This window comes from Macaca thibetana, chromosome 7 (assembly GCF_024542745.1).
Source record: "Macaca thibetana thibetana isolate TM-01 chromosome 7, ASM2454274v1, whole genome shotgun sequence".
Classification (NCBI taxonomy): Eukaryota; Metazoa; Chordata; class Mammalia; order Primates; family Cercopithecidae; genus Macaca; species Macaca thibetana.
The window spans coordinates 15,900,954-15,923,928 of record NC_065584.1 but is presented as its reverse complement, the minus strand read 5'-3'; the positions used below and the strand labels follow the sequence as shown (position 1 = coordinate 15,923,928).

The 22,975-nt window shown below is 36.8% G+C and overlaps 2 protein-coding genes and 1 non-coding gene across 5 annotated transcripts in view; all 3 read right to left on the bottom strand.

Moving 5' to 3' along the window:
• TC2N (tandem C2 domains, nuclear) overlaps window positions 1–22,975 on the bottom strand; it is a 271,057-nt gene that overhangs the window by 103,441 nt on the left and 144,641 nt on the right. The gene's annotated exons all lie outside the window — the stretch shown is intronic.
• The window catches only part of CATSPERB (cation channel sperm associated auxiliary subunit beta), a 161,634-nt gene that overhangs the window by 121,368 nt on the left and 17,291 nt on the right, over window positions 1–22,975 (bottom strand). For 2 of the 3 annotated variants that reach the window (XM_050799015.1, XM_050799018.1), the window contains 3 exons: window positions 20,160–20,220; window positions 8,582–8,677; window positions 4,953–5,102 (listed from right to left, as the gene is read on the bottom strand). In XM_050799015.1, the coding sequence (XP_050654972.1) occupies window positions 4,953–5,102; window positions 8,582–8,677; window positions 20,160–20,220 (307 nt within the window). The remainder of the gene's footprint in view (window positions 1–4,952; window positions 5,103–8,581; window positions 8,678–20,159; window positions 20,221–22,975) is intronic. The other variant, XM_050799016.1, reaches the window with a different exon arrangement.
• LOC126960442 (small nucleolar RNA U3) lies at window positions 15,382–15,605 on the bottom strand. Its single transcript, XR_007727988.1, has one exon. It is a non-coding gene; the product is annotated as a small nucleolar RNA U3 (small nucleolar RNA).

The following is a 22,975-nucleotide window of genomic DNA, read 5'->3' as shown; positions in this document are numbered from 1 at the left end:
TTTATCTATTTATTAGTTGATGGACACTTTGGTTTGTTCCACATCTTTGCAATTATGAATTGTGCTGCTATAAACATATGTGTGCAAGTGTCTTTTTCATATAATGACTTTTCCTTTGGGTAGCTACCCAGTGGTGGGATTGCTGGATCAAATGGTAGATCTACCTGTAGTTCTTTAAGGAATCTCCACACTGTTTTTCATAGAGGTTGTACTAATTTACATTCCCACCAGCAGTGTATAAGCATTCCCTTTCCCCCACATCCATACTGCCCAAAACAATCTATAGATTCAATGCAATTCCCATCAAAATACCAACACTATTTTTCACAGAATTAGAAAAAAAATCCTAAAATTCATACAAAACCAAAAAAGAGGGCAAATAGCTAAAGTATTCCTAAGCAAAAAGAATAACATTTCTTGATTTGCATATGTTGAACCAATTTTGCATCCCAGGAATGAAGCCTACTTGATTGTGATGAATTAACTTTTTTTTTTTTTTTTTTTTTTTTTAGATGGAGTTTTGCTCGTCACCCAGGCTGGAGTGCAATGGCGCGGTCTCAGCTCACTGCACCCTCCACCTCCCGGGTTCAAGAGGTTCTCCTGCCTCAGCCTCCCAAGTAGTTGGGATTGCAGGCACTTGCTACCACGCCTTACTAATTTTTATATTTTAGTAGAGATGGGATTTCACCATGTTGACCAGGCTGGTCTCAAACTCCTGACCTCAGGTGATTTGCCCACCTCAGCCTCCCCAAAGTGCTGGGATTACAGGTTTGAGTCACTGTGCCCAGCTTTGAATTAACTTTTTATTTTTTATTTTTATTTTTAAAATTTTATTTATTTATTTATTTTAATAATATTTATTTATTTATTTTATTATACTTTAAGTCCTGGTATACATGTGCAGAACGTGCAGGTTTGTTACATAGGTGTATATGTGCCATGGTGGTTTGCTGCACCTATCAACCCATCATCTACATTAGATATTTCTCCTAATGCTATCCCTCCTCTTGCCCCCATCCCCCGACAGGCCCTGATGTGTGATGCTCCCCTCACTATGCCCATAGGTTCTCATTGTTCAACTCCCACTTATGAGTGAGAACTAGTGGTGTTTGGTTTTCTGTTCCTGTGTTAGTCTGCTGAGAATGATGGTTTCCAGCTTTATCCATGTCCCTGCAAAAGACATGAACTCACTCTTTTTTTACAGCTGCATAGTAATATGCTGCTGGATTCTATTTGCTACTATTTTGTCAAGAATTTTTCTGTCTATGTTCATCAAAATATTGGCTTCTAGTTTTCTTTTTTTGTTGTGTCTTTGCCAGGTTTTGGTATCAGGGTGATGTACTTCCCCTCGAATCTAAAATAAAAGTTAAAATTATTAAATAAAAAATTTTAAGAAGAATACTACCGTAGGAGTAAGATAGGGGAAAGATCATTGTACGAAAAGAAGCCTTGAAGCTGGGTACTTTTTACTGTGTGGATCATCCATATGGATGGTGAAGTCACCAAAAATAGTGATGAAAGTCAAGTGGAGAGGAAGGCAGGGACCCAGAGATTAAACTTGTAAATGAATGACTGTGAGTGGTGAGGAGGTCACCAAATGCTGGCAACCAAGAAGAGTTAGAGGGAGGTAAAGTCTGAGTTCAAAAAAGTTCCATGTTTCAAACAAGATGAAGGGAGTAATGATTAAGCAGTAATCCTAAGGAGCAAAGACAACAACCCCCACCTGGGTTTTGAGATATGTGATATGTGGGAGGGCTGAGGGGAAAGAATGTCATCTGGGGATGACCAGGCACTCTATGGAAAGAAAGTTAAGGGACCATTCAGAAAAAAAGTGAGTGATATGGGGGAGTTTGTTAATGACAGGCCACAAATTCTAATGAAAGGATTTGGGTGGATAGAGAGGGATAAAAGTTTGAATCAAATTAGAGGATGATCAGAATAGTATGTGGGATAGGATAACCAGAAACGATCTAGGGAGGTTTATGTTTCTGGTAACTGATGGGAGACCTGACGTTTATATCTGAAGAATATCCTAGAGGAGGAAAGGGGGTAATAAGTCCAAACTGGAGTACATGGGGCTACTGCATAGCTGTTCCCACCATTAACTCCATGTGGTATGAAGGCCAGGAGGACAAACAAGGCCTCACAAAGGAATTGCTAGTTGGGTGTGGTGGTGTGCACCTGTAATCCTAGCTACGTGGGAGGCTGAGGTGGGAGGATTGCTTGAGCCTAGGAGGTTGAGGCTGTAGTGAGCCGTGATTGTGCCTCTGCATTCCAGCCTGGGCAACAGAGAGAGACCCTGTCTCAAAAAAAAAAAAAAAAAAGAAAAAGAAAAAGAAAAAAAGGATTGCTGGTTTAGGCAGTCACAGCTTGATACTGTGAGAACTTCCTTTTTTGCTTCAGCACAGTGGTGACCAGTTGGGGAAAAGGTGGTTTCACCTAAAGAACCTGTTGCTGAAGTTGTTTGTTTTCTTGAGTGGTTGAGGTGGCCTCATGAGTGTGATCCCAAGGAATTAAGACTGCTGCTTCTCTCCCATGACTTTCATTTGTAAGGCAGAATCAAGCATGAGGAGTTGAGAATGACCCCTCTCCTGTGGCTCACGGAAGTAAGGTAGGTATTGGTGTTTGGATAAAGAGGAGGAGGAGGAGGTCCTGGCTAGGACCTCCTATTCACAGAACAAGATAAGAAAAGGAGCCAAGTTTCTATCTGGATTGACATAGTGTAGCATATGACAGCAGAGAGTGGAAAAAGACACATTTATTAGGTTAGTGCAAAAGTAATCATGGTTGTTGCCATTAAAAGTAATTGCAAAAACCTCAATTACTTTTGCACCAACCTAGTAAAACTAAAGGAATTCAGCAGAAGCAGACTGTAAGCCATTAGGAAGTCAAAGAGATTTGGGCAAGATTATTTGTCTATCCCTATACTGATGCATACTGTTTTAATCTGTTACTTTATAATAAGTCATGCTAGGACAAATTTTTGTTCTTTTTATTTTCTCTAAAATTATGTTTGCTATTCATGGTGCATCATTCTCCCATATGAATTTTGTGTTTGGCTTGCCAATTTTTACACACATACACACACACACACACAAACCAAAAACATTGTTATAATTTTTCTTGGAATCATATTGAATTGATTGATAAATTTGTAATAAATTTTATTTGTAGTAAATTTATTTATAAAATAAATCTTTATAATACCAGAAGTTCCTGCTTATAAACATGAAATCTCTTATTTATTTTGGTCTTTTTTATTGACCTTCATTAGTTTTATAGTTTCTACACAATAGGCCTTGCAACTCCTTTTTTTATTCCTGGGTACTTTTTGGGATTTCTTACCTTAATAGGATTTTTAAAATTGCAATCTTTAATTAGTCCTTGGTGGAGTGATTTTTATACATTGTTATTCTATCTCACAACCTTCCAGCATGCCCATATTTGTTCTGAGTTTTTCTATAGATCTTTTTGGATTTTTATGTAGGTATACATATTATCTACAAGTAATAACATTTTGTTTCTTATTGTTTAATTTTTATATATATTTATTTTTCTTTATATTCACTGAATTTGGGGTCTAGGAGGTCATCAATTAGCTAGGAACAATAATTAGAATAATACTATTAGTAGTTGAAATGTGTAATGACATTATAATATTGTGATATAATGAGAAATATATATTTGGTTTTCCTTAGCTCCTGATAGAGAACTCCTAAACCCCCACAATTTCCTGCATGATGGAGTGCTAGGAACATCCTTTGTTCAAATATTTGGTCTCCGGCCCCAGTTCCTGATACAGAACCCCTAAACTCCTTGGAATTTCCTGGGTGATGTGATTGTCTTTTGTTCTAATGAAGCAACTCTTGACAGACCCCCAGATAGCTTTAAGATGTGGGGTGGTTGCCAGAAAAAGCAAGCCATGATTAGAAGCTTGGAGCCTTCAGCCCCTCAGTGTATCTCCCAGGAAGTGGGGAGGGGCTGGAGATTGAATAAATAATTGATCATGTCTATGTGATAAAGCCTCCATAAAAATCCTTACAGTGCAGGTTTTGGAATGCTAAAACACATCTACATAACAGGGGTGTGGCGTGTCACAACTCCACGGGGACAGAAGCTCCTTTACTTGGAAATCTTTTGGACCTTGCCCAACTGTTTACTGTATCCTTTGTTTTGTCCTTTATAATAAACTGGCAAACCTAAATAAATGTTCCCCTGAGTTCTATGGGTTGTGCTAGCAAATTATTGAACTCAAGGAAGGGGTTGTGGGACCTCCCCAAATTATAATTAGTTGATTGGAACTACAGCCTAGGACTTGTGACTGGCATTTGAATTGGGGGACAGTCTTGGGGAACTGAGCCCTTAATCTGTTGTTGGTTAGGGAGGAGGGTCTGTGCTAACTCCAGATAGCTAGTGCCGGAATTGAATTAAACCATAGGGCACCTACTCGGTCATCCACAGAGAACTGGAGAATCACCTGGTGTGGAAAATCTATACATTTGGTAGTAGAGTGTTATGAAATGAATATAGAGAGAAACAGTTATTTCTTTCCCTATATAGATGCTCTCAGATATTACAGTAGTAATGAAAAAAATGCAAACATAAACAAAGTAATGTGGTATTTCAGGAACAACAATACCTATTTATACATGGCAGGAATAGCAGATAATCTCTGGGAGAAAGTAACATATTAATGGAGGGCATGGCATAAAGGAAATTAGGAGACACACTAAAGTCACAATTAACATGACAAAAAGTCACAGCAAGAAAACATACTTAGTATATCACACTTGCAAGCAGACAACACACAGTATTGAAGAATAAATTTTTAGATATTTTTAGGAAACAATTTTCCTTCCCTATGTCTATGCATTTATTTCTGCTGCCAGTTAAACATTACTGTTATAAAATACAAATGCCAACATCAACATTTAATGAAGCTGTAAACCTACCATCAAGTAGTGCATCCATAACGAAGCCTAGTAATCCCACGTCATTGGCACAGGGGCATTTTGTCACTTTGAGATCTACCACATGTGGATATATTTTACCCATCTCACTTGCTGGAATCTCAACCCCAAGAGCCCACTGAAGAATCGGTTCTGCAGAAATCAAATTTGGGTGTTTAAATGGTGGGAGCACCCTTGAAAATGGAACATTGCTACTTTCCTTTAAAGGTTTTAAAAGAACTATGTAAAGAAACCATTCTATAGTTCAGAAAAGGTGTATTACCTCACTCTGCATTGGTTAAAAATCAGTCAGTGACTATTTTCCAGGATATAATGAGTAAAGTCTAATTCCCCTTGATGGAGGGCTGGCAAGGTTACATTGCAGCATATGGAATGGGAGAGATTGCTTTGGCCACATTTGAAAAATACCATTTGCCACAGGATCTGTCCCTAGAAATGAAATTGCTGGATCACAGAATACACACATTTATAACTTCTGAGCCCACTCATTTCCTTTTTGTTCTCTTCCCAATCCCACTGAAATAGCAGTAGATACATAAAAATGAGAATAAATCCAGAGTAGCAGGGGAGAACAGGGACAGTTATCATTAGTAGCCAAGAGACTTAGAGGGATTTCTGGAAGATAGCTGAAAAATACTATTTGCCACAGGATCTATCTGTATAAATGGAATTGCAGAATCACAGAATACATTTATAACTTCTGCTTCAGGAGCCCACTCATTTACTTTCTGTTCTCTTCCCAGTCTCATTGAAACAACAGTAGGTAGATGAAAATGAGAATAAATCCAGAGTAGCAGTGGTGAACAGGGACAGTTATCATTAGGGGCCAAGAGACTTAGAAGGATTTCTGCAAGATAGAAGTTGCAAATGAGATGCAGAAGAAAAAGCAATCAGAGGTGAGGCATCTCCAATGCAGCACAGGCAGAATAGTAGCACTAGTGGCAAATAAGGTCTTTCACGTGGCAAACCAGGCCTTCCAGAATCTAACGTCCTCTTGGTTCCTCAGCTTTACTTCTTGCCAGAACTGCCCTCCCACTAGAGGCTCTAGTTCATGGGGCTTTAAATATCTGTTTTTCTCACAACCCTATTTTTCAGTCCTCGATGTGAATGTCTCCCTCTTTGGGAAGCCTTCCATGATGCCCTAGAATGAGTGAGGCTCTCCTCCCAGGTGCTCCAATAGGACTCTGCACTCACTGTAAGTAGAAGAATCAGGGTACACTCTTCCTCACCAGACCAGGGTAGACAATGAGCCTTTTGAAAGAACATCATCAGACAAGGCTTCACAAATTTTAAAACTTAAAATATTACTTTTGGATATGCAAAGGATTGGATCTAAAGTCGAATTTTCATGCATTAACAAAAGGGAGGGTTTTTTTTTCTTTTGGAAAAAAATGAGAAACAAAAAAGAGTACAAAAAGTAAGCCAGGGCAATTTGAAAGACTACTGCTATGTGAATTTCAAAAATAGTCAAAGCACTTTTAAGAGCAGAGATAACTAATAACCAGTTATTTAGCTATTTACATTCTCTTCTGTCTCCCCACCTTTCAACAAAATCTGCTACAAACCCAAAGACTTTGTGTGATATTTTTTTCACTTTGTGCAAAGCAAGAAGCTAACTTTTCATCAGGGTAGACATAGTGCAGCACAGGGACAGCCAAGAAGGGAAAAAGACACAATCTCTAACTACACTAATTCACCAGGAAGTCATTCCAGAATTTAAAGAAATGTGGGGCAAAGGGTGTAGTATGTGTTTGCAGACCATTCACACCCAGGTCAGGGAGATTTCAGCCTACCACTGGACATCACTGAGCTGACAATGCCCCCCTACTTATATACAAGCTCCTGAAGTCAGGTAGTAAAATCTTAAGCATTTTAAGAACAAAGAAGTGATTAAAAGTTTTGACAGCTACTAAGAAGCTAAAAAGGGGACAGAAAAGTGACCTATATGAAGGTCACTGGTGACTATGATTAGCAGCAGTTTGAGTAGCGTCGAGGAGATGGAAATAAATGAGTGGTTTGGGGTGTGGATTGGATATAAAGAAATAGAGACAAGGTTTTACACTCTCTTTTGAGTTCAGGAGTGAATAAAGATTTCTAACTCTAGCTTTAACTCTTGATTCCTATTTCCCAGTGTCTGCTCCTCCTGTCTTCAGCATTTTGGTGAATGATAACATCCTCTACTTGAATGTTTGAGTAAGAAATCCAGGCATCATCCTTGTTACTTCTGTTTTCCCCCACCTTGGTCCACCAAGAAGCCATAGCAGCTCTACTTTCAAAATGTATTCTGAAGGCTCTGCTCACCACCTCCACTGCTAATGCTACTGTCCATCTACTCCAGACCTTCTCAAGGGGGACTACTGCAACAACTGCTACCAATTTCCTTTATTCCATTCTTGCTATCCTTCCTCAAGAGTTATTCTCTACACAGCAGCCAAAATGATCTTTTCATTATAAAAGATAAATCAGAATTTATTACTTCTCTGCTTAAAATATCCCAATGGCTCTAAATCATAATTACAATAAAGTCCACACTTTTTACCAAGATCCCTGCCAGCTTCTCCAAACTCATGATCCACCACTCTGTCATTTACTATGCTTCAGCAACACTAATCTCCTTTCAGTTCTTCAAACAGATCAATCTCATCTCTGCACCTGGCGGTTTCAAAGATCTACCAATTTGTGAAGCTTTTTGTTGCAATTATACCTCAGTACATTCTAAACAAATGTAAGTTAGCATTTTAATACAGTATGTAATATTTTAGGTGCATCTCAATTTGTAAATGATTCAGATTTCAGATCTTTTAAAAATTGATATAACAATTTTATGTTGATATTTCAGTACTTAAAAAGTAGCATAGGATACCAAACTATCAGAGTCCCAAAGACAGTATTGGAATTACTATTGGACAATTAGTAACACTGTTTTTTTTTTTTTTTTTTTTTTTTAAATTTTGGAAGCTACTTAAAACTACATACTTTTTTGGAATAAGTAAATATAATCAACTTTATATGCCATTGTTTATAATGACCCTCAATATGGCCACAATAAAATATGTATTTCCTTTTTTTTTTTTTTTTTGAGACACAGTCTCACTCTGTTGCCCAGGCTGGAATACACTGGTGCAATCTTGGCTCACTGCAACCTCTGCCTCCTGGGTTCAAGCGATTCTCCTGCCTCAGTCTCCCAAGTAGCTAGGACTACAGGTGTGCATCATTACACCTGGTTAACTTTTGTTTTTTTTTTTTTTTTTTTTTTTTTTTTTTTTAGTAGAGATGGAGTTTCACCATGGTGGCCAGGCTGGTCTCAAACTCCTGGCCTCAAGTGATCTGCCCACCTTGGCCTCCCAAAGTGCTGAGATTACAGGCGTGAGCCACCCTGCCCAGCCTGTATTTCCATATTTCTATAGCACTCTTTGCAGATCTCTGTTAATAATTTACCCACATGTATTTAATTCTTTGTCCTATCAGATTGTGAGTGCCTCAAGGGTCATGACTCTCTCTTTTTTTTCTTTTTTTAATCTCTAGGACCTCAGAATCTGGCATATAGCAGACGTCAAAGTTTGTTGAAACAATATATGAATTCCATTTTACTTCTGTCTGTTGGCATTTACCTCGAATACGATCCAATAGAGTTCCTTCAGTAGCATAAATATTTAGTCCATGATGTAAAGTGATCCTTACCAACCATTCTTCTACAGCTGCAACATCTGTTTGAAAACAAAAGGCAAATAATCAACTATTTTTTCATATGTCGTGTTGGTGAAATTTAAGGATACGTGAACATTACCAACAATGATAGCCTTTCCTTTTCCAACTATTTTGTTGGCATTTATATGTCAAATTTCATATGCTTTCCCTATAAACATTTTGCTCATAAAATAATGAAAAAAGAATTATGAAGTGATCGTACCATCATAGCAATGAATCTAGATACTAATATTTAGGTCATAATTGTTCTAGAGCTGTAGGGGCTTGATAAAAAGCAAATTATGACTCTTCTTGTGATGCAGACCATGATTAATTAAAATGTATCATATAAACCCTAAGGTGAACAACAAAAAAAGCTTTTAAGGTATAACTAATAAGCCAATAGTGGATATAAAATGGAATCATAGAAAAGAATGAATATGAATGAAGACAGAAAAAGAGGAGAAAAGCAAAACAGAGGAGATTGAACAAATAGAAACAACATGCAAGGTGGCAGATTTTAATATAACTAGCTGTATCAACAATTACATTAAATGTAAGTGGTCTAAAATATCATCTAAAAGAATAGATTCGACAGATTAGATGTAAAAATCAAAATTAAACTATATGTTATTTATAACAAACTTATTTTAAATGTAAAAGCATAAATAAGTTAAAAGTAAAAGAATGGATAGGGCCTGGGGAAGCCAAGAGCAGTAGCTTTAGCCTGGGAGCTGCTGAAGTGGCTGTACCAATGGGCCAAGGCTGAGGTTGAAACTGAAACAGGGGTTCACTCATGAAGAACACGCCTAGTCCAAATGGTCTGGCTGCATAGACCCCCGTGTCCACCCAGGCATCTAAGCAGGTCTGTGCACTGTCATGGCAAGGCTATGGCTACACTGGTGGCTACTAAAGCAGCCAGTGCCCAAGTACATCAATTGCTATCTGTGCCTCTTGCTGTCATCACTCTCCATCAAGAAGTTCCTGGACTTTGGGAGAGATAATGGCTTGAGAGAACATCATATATGATTTTACAAAGGGAGATTCCTGTGCTACCAGCTAACACAGTGAATGAAGCCAATTTTCTGCTGGGTAAGTGGTTTAACAGGCCTTCAGTGGGATTGGTTCAAAGTTGGTATATGCAGAACTTTCTTGAAGTTTTAGAATATAAAAATAAGGGCCAGGCACGGTGGCTCATGCCTGTAATCCCAGCACTTTGGGAGGCTGAGGTGGGCAGAGCATGAGGTCAGGAGATTGAGACCATCCCGGCTAGCATGGTGAAATACCGTCTCTACTAAAAATACAAAAAAAAAAAAAAAAAAAAAAAAAATTAACCGGGCATGGTGGCGGGCACCTGTAGTCCCAGCTACTCAGGAGGCTGAGGCAGGAGAATGGCATGAACCCAGGAGGTGGAGCTTGCAGTGAGCCAAGTGAGTCACTGCACTCCAGCCTGGGCGACAAAGCGAGATTTCATCTCAAAAAAAAAAAAAAAAAAGAATTTAAAAATAAGAGCCCTGAAGATCTGAAGATCCACAGGTCTTAGATAAGTACTTTCAATAAGTACCGATGAAAGTCAGAAAAATGTGGTTTCTATAGTGGTACATGGAGTGATTGAATACAAGAAAAATTATTTGTTTGAGTCTTTTATTAGTAGTATTGCCAGTATCTTCCAGAATGGTTTTATCCCAACTCCATTTCTTCCCACATGCTTATTAACTAGCACGCACTTCTGTTTGATGGTGACACTATCCCTGCTCATTCTAAACACAGAAGAAATAGTGATCTCACCTGTAATGTGGCTGATGTAGTGAACAATGTATATGAAACAGCCAAGTGACTGTGTGAATAGTATTAGCTGGTAGCTCCAGAGGTGGAAGTTGAAGAGGTCAGTGCCAAAGCTCCAGACAAACCTATTCAAGTAGTTTATATGCCTATACATCTGTTATACATGCAATTCACGAACTCAGTGAGAACAACAGTAGCACTCCATGAAGACAGAAAATAGAGATATTTGGCTGTTAAAACCCTTGTCATTTGGGTTAAAAGAAAAGATTTATTCATTAAGATAAGTGACCGAGGTGGTGGTGACTCACTTTGAAAATGCATCTTTTTAAAACTATATGTATTCAAATTCTAATAGACATAGCTATAGCCTATAAGAGTTGTCCCTTTGGCTGGATTCAGTCAAAAGTCACCATTTTTTTCATCTGCGTGCTATATATTTTTAAGGAGATCTAATACTATGTGATGGAATAAATGGGTATTGATGCTGTCACTTATTTAAAGGCTGTTTTAAGTGAATCATTTGAGAGATGTCCAGTTTTTAAGAACTCTACTTGGCACCATTACAAAACTACACCTGAAGCTGATGATTGATATGATCCTAGCAGTAAACCCAGAGATGCCTCAAGATATAAGACTAAACAGGAAAAGGTCAGTACTGATAGAACCTTCTAGTCCTCTATGTGAAGAAAGATTGTCTTTTATAAGTCAATCAGAGAGAACACCTTTCGTCTACCAACTCTTGAGCGTGGCACCATAACTACTCTAGTGGCTGAATGTTTATTTCCTCCATGCCAGTTGGATGTTTTCATGGAGCCTTTTCTGTAGCCACTCTGACTCTTCCATTAAACTAGTAACTTGAATAATTTTTTACCGTATCTTGCTGCAGTGTGGTTAATGACACAAAGAAAGAGCTTCCCTAGAGCTCTAGCATCCTCATACCCTCCACCTCATTATTATAGAGTTAAGTGTCTACAGTCTCCACAGGATTCTGAACTTTCTTCCCATTCTGGACATAGCATATACCCACTGTGACCAAATATAATGCTTGTCTCAAACCACTGATTAGGGGCTCAGGGTATGTGAAACTTAAAGACATCTGCTGAGTCCATCTGATAATTCAGTCCCAGAGTCCTTCCTTCCTCATATGCATATCTCCTCCATTCTCTTAGACTTTTGTCTTCCTCCATCTGATTATATTTTCGTCATGAGGTATGGGTACTTTTGTGTTAGATCTTACTCATCGATGCACTGGTTTTATTTATTTTATTTATTTTTTGAGACAGAGTCTCTGTCTCCCAGGCTGGAGTGCAGTGGTGCCATCTCAGCTCACTGCAACCACCACTTCCCGGGTTCAAGTGACCCTCCTGCCTCAGCCTCCCAAGTAGCTGGGATTACAGGCATGTGCCACCACACCCAGCTAATTTTTGTATTTTTAGTAGAGACAGGTTTTCACCATGTTGGCCAGGCTAACCTCGAACTGCTGACCTCAAGTGATCTGCCGGCCTTGGCCTCCCAAAGTGTTGGGATTATAGGTGTGAGCCACTGCACCCAGCTGGTTTTAAGATTCATTTGTGTACTTCCATTCTGTTGATGAAAGTGTTCCAAAAGTTATCTTGAAAAAAAGGTGAAAGGATGAAGAAATATGACACTAATCAAAAGAAAGTTGTAGCAGCCATATTAATATCTGATGAAGGAGAGTTCAGACCAATGCAATATTAGGAATAAAGAAGGACAATACATATGATAAAGGCATGACAACCCTTAGTGTAGACATGCTTAACAACAGAGCTTCAAAATACATAAATCAAAAGTTATGTCAAGAGTACATGGGACATTTACTAAATAAGCCATAAAACACATTTTAATAAATTAAATTGCTATCACATGAAATACGCCCTCTAAACATAATGGAATAAGCTAGAAAAATCAATAACATAAAGACATCTGAAAAATTCCCCAATATTTGAACATTTTACAACACACTTCTAAAAAACCATATATCAAAGAGGAAGTGCTGTGGGGAATCAGAAAATATTTTTAATTGAAAGAAAATGAAAATACAACATCACAATTTATTGGATGCAGATAAAGCAATGCTTAGAGAGAAATATATAGCAGTAAAATACTTGCATTAGAAAAAAGAAATCTCAAATTAATTACAGCAAGTTCTCACTTAACATCATCAATATGTTCTTGGAAACTAGGACTTTAGGCAAAACAATGTATAATAGAACCAGTTTCACCACAGGCAAATTGATATAAACAAGAGTTAAGTTTTTACGGCATATGCCTGGTCACAAAAACATCACCAAACTTCTAAATAAAGACCCCAAATTCTTCTAATATTAAACACTAAAACAAATGTGAGCTATGCATAGATTTTAAAAAGATTAATAAAAACAAGTAAGATAATTATTTACCCAATTTTTGGTGAATCCGTAAGTAATGGTGGTCATAGTGGTGGTGGATTAAATCAAGGAATAAATGTTTGCAAAGGGAAACTGTAAGGAGCATCCTCTACCACATGCAGTTAAAAAACAATCACAAACATGGCAGGCTAACTGTGGGCTTTTGTATTGCATCATTTACTGTCATGCATTTGTTTGTATGATTATCGTATACTTTATAAATTTTTACTTTATAATAATTTGCAATTATTCATTCATTCATCCATTTTCTAGCCTGCTTATTTCAGTTCAGAATCACGGGAGCCTACTCCAGCAGCTCAGGAACAAGGCAGGAACCAACCCTAGACTGAATGCCATTTCATCACAAGGTGCACTTACACACACACTCAAGCTCAGTCATACGGGGACAATTTAGACACACCAATCAACCCAACATGCACATCTTTGGCTGTGCTAGGAAACTAGAGTACTCAGAGAAAACCTACGCAGATATGGGGAGAATATGAGCACTCCACACAGACAGTGGTCCTGGCCAGGAATTGACTTTCTTTCCTTATGAATATTATAATGAAATGATGTTGAATGAAATGAGGTTATTCAAAGATCTGCTATATATGAAGCAGGCTTTGGAAGATAGTAAAGAGTTTGTAAAGGGTCAGATAGTAAATATTTGGGGCCTTATATGTTATATGATATCTGTTATACCACTTCAACTATACCACTGTAGCATAAAAGCAGCCACAGAAGACACATAAATAAATGAGCATGATTGTGCTCCAATAAAATTTTATTTACAAAAATAGGCAGTAGGTAGGATCAGGGGTCAGTAGTTTGCTGATCGCTGATCTAGAGATTCCTAACGAACTAGGAAAAAAAAAAAGAAGCAGCAGCAGCAAATTAAGTCCAGTGCAAGTAGAAAGATAAGATAAAGAATGGCAATTGATGAACTTAGGAACAGAAAAAAATATACACAATTAATGAAATAATGAAATCAAAAGATGTCTCTTTGAAACATAAAAACTGATGAATCTCTGCAAGACTAATAATTTAAAAAATACAAATAACTCATGTTAGAGATAAAATAGGGAACACCACTACAGACACTATAGATAAATTCTAAGGATAAGAAGGGAATATCACAAACAACTCTGTGTCCATAGATTCAACAACTTAGATGAAATGGACACTTTCTTTGAAAGACACAAACTGCCAAAGCTCACTTAAGGAGAAACAGAAAACTTGAATATTCCTAAATCTATTAAGGGATAATGAATGTGTATTTAAAATCCTTCCACAAAGAAAACTCCAAGTCCAGGTATCTTCACTGGTTAATCCCACCAAACAATTAATGAAAAGGTGACACCAATTCTACAAAAACTCGTCCAGAATATAGAAAAGCAGGGAACTCATCCAAACTCATTTTGTAATGACAACCTTACTCAAATACCAAAATGAGATAAAAACATTACAAGAAAAGAAAATAAATCTCCAGACTGATAACCTAGGAAACCTACTAGCCAAATGAATCCAGGAATATATAAATAAGATAATACATCATGACCGAGTGTTGTTTGTCCTAGGATTCTGAGACTGGTTCAAAATTCAAAAATGAATCAATGTAATTTATCATATCAACAGACAATTATAAGAAAATCCTTATAATCATCTCAATAGATGCAAAAAATAATTTAACAAGATTTGACACCAATAATAAAAACTCAGCAAACTTGTAATGAAAGAAATTTCTTCAACCTGATGAAGGGCGCCTATGTAAAACACAAATGTTTTTTCCCTAAAACTGGAAACAAGGCAAGGATGTCCTCTCTTACTATTCCTTTCATACCGGAATCATACTAGAGGTCCTACCAGTACAATAAGGCCAAAAAAAAAAAAAAAAAAAAAAAAAAAAAAAAAAAAAGAAAAGAAAAGAAAAAGAAACAAAATGAATACATATTGGAAGAGAAGAAATAAAATAATCTCCATTCCTAAATGAGTGATTATCCATGTAGAAAATCCCAAAGAATATATTAAAAGCTATTAGAACCAATAAGTGAATTTAACAAGATTGCAGTATACAAGATCAATAAACAGAACTCAATCATTTTTCTACATACGAACAATGAACAACTGGAAATCAACATAGTAAAAAGTACCACTTACAATAACACTGAAACCATTAACTACTTTTTTTTTTGAGACGGAGTGTCTCTCTGTCACCTAGGCTGGAGTGCAATGGTGCGATCTCGACTCACTGCAACCTCTACCTCCTGGGTTCAAGCAATTGTCCTGCCTCAGTCTCTCGAGTAGCTGGGATTACAGGTGCCCTGCACTGTGCCAGGCTAATTTTTGTATTTTTAGTAGAGGCAGGGTTTCACCATGTAGGTCAGGCTGGTTTCGAACCCCTGACCTCAGGTGAGCTGCCCGCCTCGGCCTCCCAAAGTGCTGGGATTACAGGCCTGAGCCACCGCGCCTGGCCCAAAACCACGAACTACTAAGGTATAACTTAAAAAACAAAAAACAAAAAAATAGAAACCACTCAAACTGCATTCTCTCCCTCTTCCTCTACCACAAGAAGAGAAGAATGATCATCAATGGCAAATGGCAGTTGCAGCCAACCAACACCAGGCGCCAGCTTCACGCTTAGGAGAGAATGCTGAGCCTTCGCCTTGTAGTTTCCAGTGCTCTACACATTCACAGAAGCTTCTCTAGTAACAAAGTAACAAACTATAGAGATGATCCCTGAAAGAATAATTTTGGTATACTTTTTTTTTTTAATGTGCAAGGTCTCTAAGCTGAAAGCCACAAAACCTGGATGAAATAAAATTTTTTTTTTTTTTTTTTTTTTTTTTTGAGACGGAGTCTCACTCTGTCGCCCAGGCTGGAGTGCAGTGGCCGGATCTCAGCTCACTGCAAGCTCCGCCTCCCGGGTTTACGCCATTCTCCTGCCTCAGCCTCGCGAATAGCTGGGACTACAGGCGCCCGCCACCTCGCCCGGCTAGTTTTTTATGTATTTTTAGTAGAGACGGGGTTTCACCGTGTTCACCAGGATGGTCTCGATCTCCTGACCTTGTGATCTGCCCGTCTCGGCCTCCCAAAGTGCTGGGAAATAAATTTTTAAAAAGATGTAAACAAATGGAGAGATACAGTGTCTCCATGGCTTGGAAGACTCGTTACTATTAAGATATTGACTCTCCCAGCCAGGCAAGGTGGTTCATGCCTGTAATCCCAGCACTTTGGGAGGCCAAGGTGGGTGGATCACCTGAGGTTAGGAGTTCAAGACCAGCCTGGCCAACACGGCGAAACCCCATCTCTATAAAAACTACAAAAAAAATTAGCCGGGCATGGTGGCAGGTGCCTGTAATCCCAGCTACTGGGGAGGCTGAGGCAGGAGAATCGCTTGAACTTGGGAGATGGAGGTTGTGGTGAGCCAAGATCATGCCACTGCCCTCCAGCCTGGGCAATAAGAGCGAGACTCCATCTCAAAAAAAAAAAAAAAAAAAAAAAAAAAAGATACTGACTCTCCCTAAACTGATCTATAGATTCAATGCAATACAAAATTAAAAATCACTGCAGTATTTTTGTAGAAGTAAACAAGTTGATTCTAAAATTTACATAGAAAGGCAAAAGAACTATAATAACCAAAACAATTTTGAAAAAGAAGATCAACATTGAAGGACTAACATTACTTATAAGACCTATTATGAAGCTAAAATAATCAAGACAGTGTGGTATTGGTGAAAGGATACAGTCCAGAAATAGCAATTCAATGGAGATAAAAAGTTTTTACAACAATGGCACTGGAATAATTGAGTATCCAAATTCCAAAAAATTAACATTGGCCCATATAACTTATAAAGATTAACTCAAAATAAATCATAGACCTAAATGCAAAAGCTAGAAGTGTAAACTTCTAGAAGAAAATATAGGAGAATATCTTTGTGAACTTAGGTTAGGCAAAGATTTCTTAGCTGTGATGTCAAAAGTACCATCCATAACATAAAAAGCTGATAAATTAGCCTTCAGCAAAATTGAAAATTCTGATCTTCAAGAGATACTCTTAAGAGATGAAAAGACAAGCCCCAGACGGGGAGAAAATATCTGCAAAACATATCTAATAACACCCGTATCCAGAATATATAATAAACTTGTAAAACATTTGAACAGATAGTAAACCAAATGGCAAATAAGCACAAAAAAAAGATGCTCAATGTCCGTTGTTAGAAAAATGCAAATGAAAACCACAATTAGACCGGGCACGGTGGCTCATGCCTGTAATCCCAGCACTTTGGGAGGCCGAGGTTGGTGGATCACCTGAGACCAGCCTGGTCAACATGGCGAAAACCTGTTTCTACTAAAAATACAAAAAAGTAGCCAGGCCTAGTGGTTCGTATCTATAATCCTGGCTATTCAGGAGGCTGAGGCAGGAGAATCACTTGAATCCAGGAGGCGGAGGCTGCAGTGAGCCGAGATTGCGCCACTGCACTTCAGCCTGGGTGACAGAGCGAGATTTTGTCTCAAAAAACCCCAAACAAACAAACAAACAAAACACACAATTAAATGCCACTACACTTTTTTTTAGAATGGCTAAAAATTTTAAAAATATGTCTACACATACATATATGCATACATATGTACAAGCGTACACACACACACACATACACTACATTCTGGGATGTATGCAGATCACCTGGTGGTCAGAACGCAAAATGATAAAGCCACTCTGGGAAATCGTTTGACAGTTTTTCTTATAAAGTTAAGCTTACACTTACCATATAACACAGTAATCCTACTACTTGGTATTAGCTAAATGCAACAAAAATGTATGTTCACACAAAAAACTGTATGAGATTGTTTGCAGTAGCTTTATTCATAATTGTCAAAAACTGGAAAAACCCAAATGCCCTTCAACAAAATTATCCACACCAAAAAATACTATCCAATGAGAACACTAGAGAAACTATAACATAGACAAATCTCCAATGAATTAGCTAAGTGAAAGAAGCCAGATTCAAAGGCTGTATAGTTTATGATTCCATTTATATGCCCCTGGTATAGACAAAACAACAGGAACAGAGAACAGAACAGTGGTTGCCAGGGCCTGGGAGACGGAGAGGGGTTGATTATGGGTGGAGTGATTTTATTGCCTAAGGCAACTGTCTATGTCTTCACTGCAGTGATTACGCAGTTGTAAACATTTATCAAAACCCATAGAACCAAAAGGATATGCTTTGGACACCAAAAAGGATATGTTTCCTAGAATGCAAATTATACCTTATTTTAAAATGAAAAGAAAAGGAGCAAATCATGTAGTGTAAATCAAGGAGGTGCTGTTTACTTTCAACAACTGTTTGTAGTTCACACTTCAAGCTGCTTTCACCACCTAGTTATCTCTAAATTTCCATACAACTCCATAGGCCTCAGTTAAATCATCTGAAAATGAAGATATTAATAGTATCTACCACATAGGAATAAATGAACTAACATAGATAAAGCGTTTAGAGCAGTGCTGACATATAACAAGAATTCAATAAATGCTGCCTGCTATTTCTACTGCCACTACAATGACTATTTTACTACCTTTGTTGTTGATGTTGCCTAACCTACTTTTCCAAGATTTTACATACACTCAAATATATTCCCAAGATTTTACATATACTCATAATACTCAAATTCATGCCATAGCAGTAAATAAGGTATGATTAAAGAGGAAAAAGTAAATGAATATGATCTCCTTACCTCTGAACATTTTTTCTCTGATTTTTAGCATATTACTATCTACATAAACCAGCCCCTCCTATTACAGTACTAGCACAACGATATTTCTTTTTACTCAGTCCAGGGAGTTGTGTCAAGAGAGGAAGAGCTAATTTGGTCTTTTTCTAAAATCCTTAAGTTCTCATATCATCTTTGTTCCTGTCTGGGTGACTTTAGAATCAATGCTTTTCTAAAATTAAAATTTGTAAATAAAGAGTAGAAGTAAAAATAACATGTGATCTTCACTTCTTCAATGGTCAAATGAATGTCAATATTGTGCTAAGCTTCTGGAATAACATTCTATCATTATATTAATAAGAGTTAGGCTACATCAAAAATAAGAGTACAATTTTCAAGATAAATTCCTTTAAAAATCACACATAGCTCTAATAAGAAAATTAATTTGAAAAAAAGTTGAATAAAGGGTAAAGATATGCCAGATGTTATGGCACTGGAACATCTATTGCAGACCTTTTTCTCTGACACTTTTTTATGTATAGAATCTTTTCCATCATCTCTAACTTACCCTCACCTTGCCTTGCCTTCATTCTATAGGACACAGTTTGGAATGTCCTTTACTCCAATAGCAGAAGGGGTTGGCCTGTATGGTTCCCCCATCCCACTCTCCCAATCCATATTTGCTTGGTACACAGGTGGATGCTGGATCAACAATGAGTCAACTTCAGATACTGTCCTGGGAATTTGGAATTGGGCTGACCCATAAGAAAGATACATAAAATTCAACTGTAATGAGGCAACTTTAGAAAGCCTGTCTACAAAAAAGAAAAATAAATGTAAATTTATAGAAAATACAGATAAGACAAACAGGGTGAAAGTATTCCCTCAGTTCTCGATGGTTTTCCATTTCTTATTTCTAATTCCTTCCTATAAGATGGCACATTTTTGTCTTTGGGTTCTATGACTAAAATAAATTTCTTCTTTTTCCTTAAGTGGAGTCAAGTTGGTTTTGTTTAATGTACCTATCATATTAAAACAACAAACCTTCCACCATTTTTAACCTCTGGGAATGTGTCTCATGCCTAGAGATCTACTAGGTCAGTTCACTAGATCAATATTCACAGTTCCTGGAATTCGACTTTTCTCCTCTTTTCATCTAGGTGTATACAGTAGCATATGATGCTACACTGCCACAAAATACTTAATAGTAGATTCCATAATAAAATAATACATCATATGTACAGCTTATAACATATTAAAATTAATGATTCATCTTCAGTAAAATAAATTAGTACCCATATTAATACTACAATTTCCAAGTTATAAGAAATGAGTTTATTTTAAATAAAGGATAATATAAATGTTGTATATGTCAAAACGATCTACCTATAATAGGACTGTCAGATAAAATACAGTATCCCAGTTAAATTTAAAATTCAGATAAACCACAGATAATTTTTAGTAAGTATGTCCCAAATGCCACATGGGAGATTTACATGAGACAACAAATCATTTTTAAGATGATAAATTCTTTTTGTTCTTTTTATTTGATAAATCCAGACCCAGGGGTAAAAGAATTAATTCAGATCACTCTTACCTGTGTTTTGTGTGATGTTTTCTCTAGGAATATCAACCAACCAGAAAATCCGATCACTGAACTTGAATAAAGAAGACATCAGAAAACAATGTTTTACAACATTAATAACAACACGTCACATTCTACACTATCTTTTTAAAAGAGAATTAAACAAAAACATCCAATGCATATACCTTTTACCTAGAAATTTCACTGTTCAGAATTTTTCCTATATTATGCTCACATATGTATGAAATAAAATGTGTTCAAGAATAATTTTGCATCATTGTAATGGCTGAACATTGGAAATAATGAAAATATTCATCAGTTGTGTATAATATAGCCACATAGTGGAACTCTATACAGCCAAGCTTAGGTAGCACAACGTTGAAGTATTTACTGGCATGACATGTCAGAGACAGAGCTTGGAGTTGACAGAGCATTTGGGAATATTAAGAGGAAAATTCCAGGAATAAGGAAACTGCAAGAACGGTAATCTCTGAGATTTAAATATAAACTGTGACCAAATTCTTGGGCAATAAACATGCAAAGGACACCCCCAGAAGACCAGTTTGTAAAAACTAGCAGTGCAAGCTAAAAGAATTGAGTAGCAATTTCAGCTGCCAAAGCCACAGGTAAGATCTTAGAGACCTGTGGTACAATTCTTTTTTGAAGAAATAATGGCTGGAAACATTCCAAATTTGCTAAACTTACAATTCAAGAAGTTCAGGGAACCTTACTTGGGTAAATCCAAAGAGAAAAATCTTAAAAGCATCCAGAGAAAAATAACATATTACATACAGGAGACAATCATAAAATTAACAGCTGACTTCTCATTCAGAAGTAAAGGTGTCAGATGACATTAGAATAAAATTTTCAAAATGCTGAAAGAAAGTGAAGTCAACCAGAAATTTTATATTTGACAAAACAATGCTTCAAAATTTCAGTTGACTGCTAAAAAACTATTAGATCTTACAGACAAGTTTAGCAAGGCTGCAGGATACTAGATCAACATATAAAAATCAATTATTATATTTCTATGTACTTGCAGTGAACAATCTGAAAATGAGATTAAGACAGCAATTCCCTTTACAACGTAAAAAAGAATAAAATATTAGAAATAAATTTAACAGAAGAAGTATAAAACTTATACTCTGAAAACATAAAACATTGTTGAAAGAAATTAAAGATCTAAATAAATGGAGAGACATCCATGTTCATAGATTGGAAGACTTAATATTAGTAAAAGGGCAATACTACCCAAATATATCTAAGGATTCAGTACAGTCCTTATCAGAATCCCAGATAGCTATTTTGTAGAAATTGGCAAGCTTATCCTAAAATTCATATGGTAACTCAGACTAGCAAAAATAATCTTGAAAAAGGAGAACAAAGTTAGAAGATTGATGCTTCCTGATTTCAAACTGTAGTACAAAGCAAAAATATCAAAACAATATGATACTAGCATAAAGATAGACATGTGGATCAATGCAATAAAATTGGGAATCTAGAAATAAACTGTCCCATTTATGGTCAACTTATTTTCAACAAAAGTGCCAAAACAATTCAATAGAAGAAGAATAGTCTTTTCTACAAGTCATGCTAGGAGAGCTGGATATCCACATGCCAAAGAATGAGTAAGGACCCCTATCTCACATCAAATACAAAAATGAACTCAAAATGGATCCAAGATCTAAATGTAAAAGGTAAATTATCAACCTCCTAGAAGAAAACATGTGGGGTAAAATTTCATAACCTTGAGTCAGGCAATGGTTTTCTACACATGACACCAAAAGCATGAGCAACAAGAGAAAAAAAAGATACAGCGGACTTCATTAAGAGAAACTTTTGTGTATCAAAGGACACTATCAAGAAAGTGAAAAGACAATGCATAGAATGAGAGAAAATATTTGCAAATCATATGTCTGATAAGAGACTTGTATCTAGAATTTATACAGAACTTTTACAAATCAAACAAGACAAATACCCCAACTAAAACTCAGCAAAAAATTTGAATCGATATTTCCCCAAAGAACATATTCAAGGGCCTAATAAGTACATGAAAAGATACTCAACATCATTAGTCATTAGGGAGATTAAAATCAAAATTATAATGAGATAGCACTTTATACCTACTAGGATGGTTATTTTTAAAAAGACAAATAAAAACAAGCATTGGTGAGGATGTGGAGAAATGGGAACTCTAACCCAGGTGTGGTGGTATGCACTTGTAGTCCTGGCTACTCAGGAGGTTGAGGCAGAACTTCTGGGCACTTTAGCCCAGGAGTTCAAATCCAGCCTGGGCAACACAGCAAGACCCTGTCTCTAAACAAAAAAGAAAGAAAGAAAAGAAATTGGAATTCTAACAAGCTGCTGGTAAGAATGTAAAACAGTACAACCACTTTAGAAAACAGTCTGGCATTTCCTCAAAATGTCAAACATGGAGTTATCATATGATCCAATAATTCCATCCCTGGCCATGTAGCTAAGAAAAATGAAAACATATTTCCACACAAAAATTTTCACACAAATGTTCACAGCAGCATTATTCGTAAGAGCCAAAAAGTGGGAACAGCCCAAAAGTTCATCAACTGATAAATGGATAAACAAAATGTGGTACTTATACAATGTGATATTATTTGACCATATTATGCTAACTGAAACATATGCTAACTGAAAGAAGCCAGTCATGAACACTACATATATATGTTTCATTTACATAAAATGTTCAGAGTTAGAAAATCTATCGAAACAGAAAGATTAGTGGTTGTCTAGGGCTGGGGAGTGGAGGGGGGATTGGGAGTGACTGCTAATAGTTATAGACTCTCACTTTCATC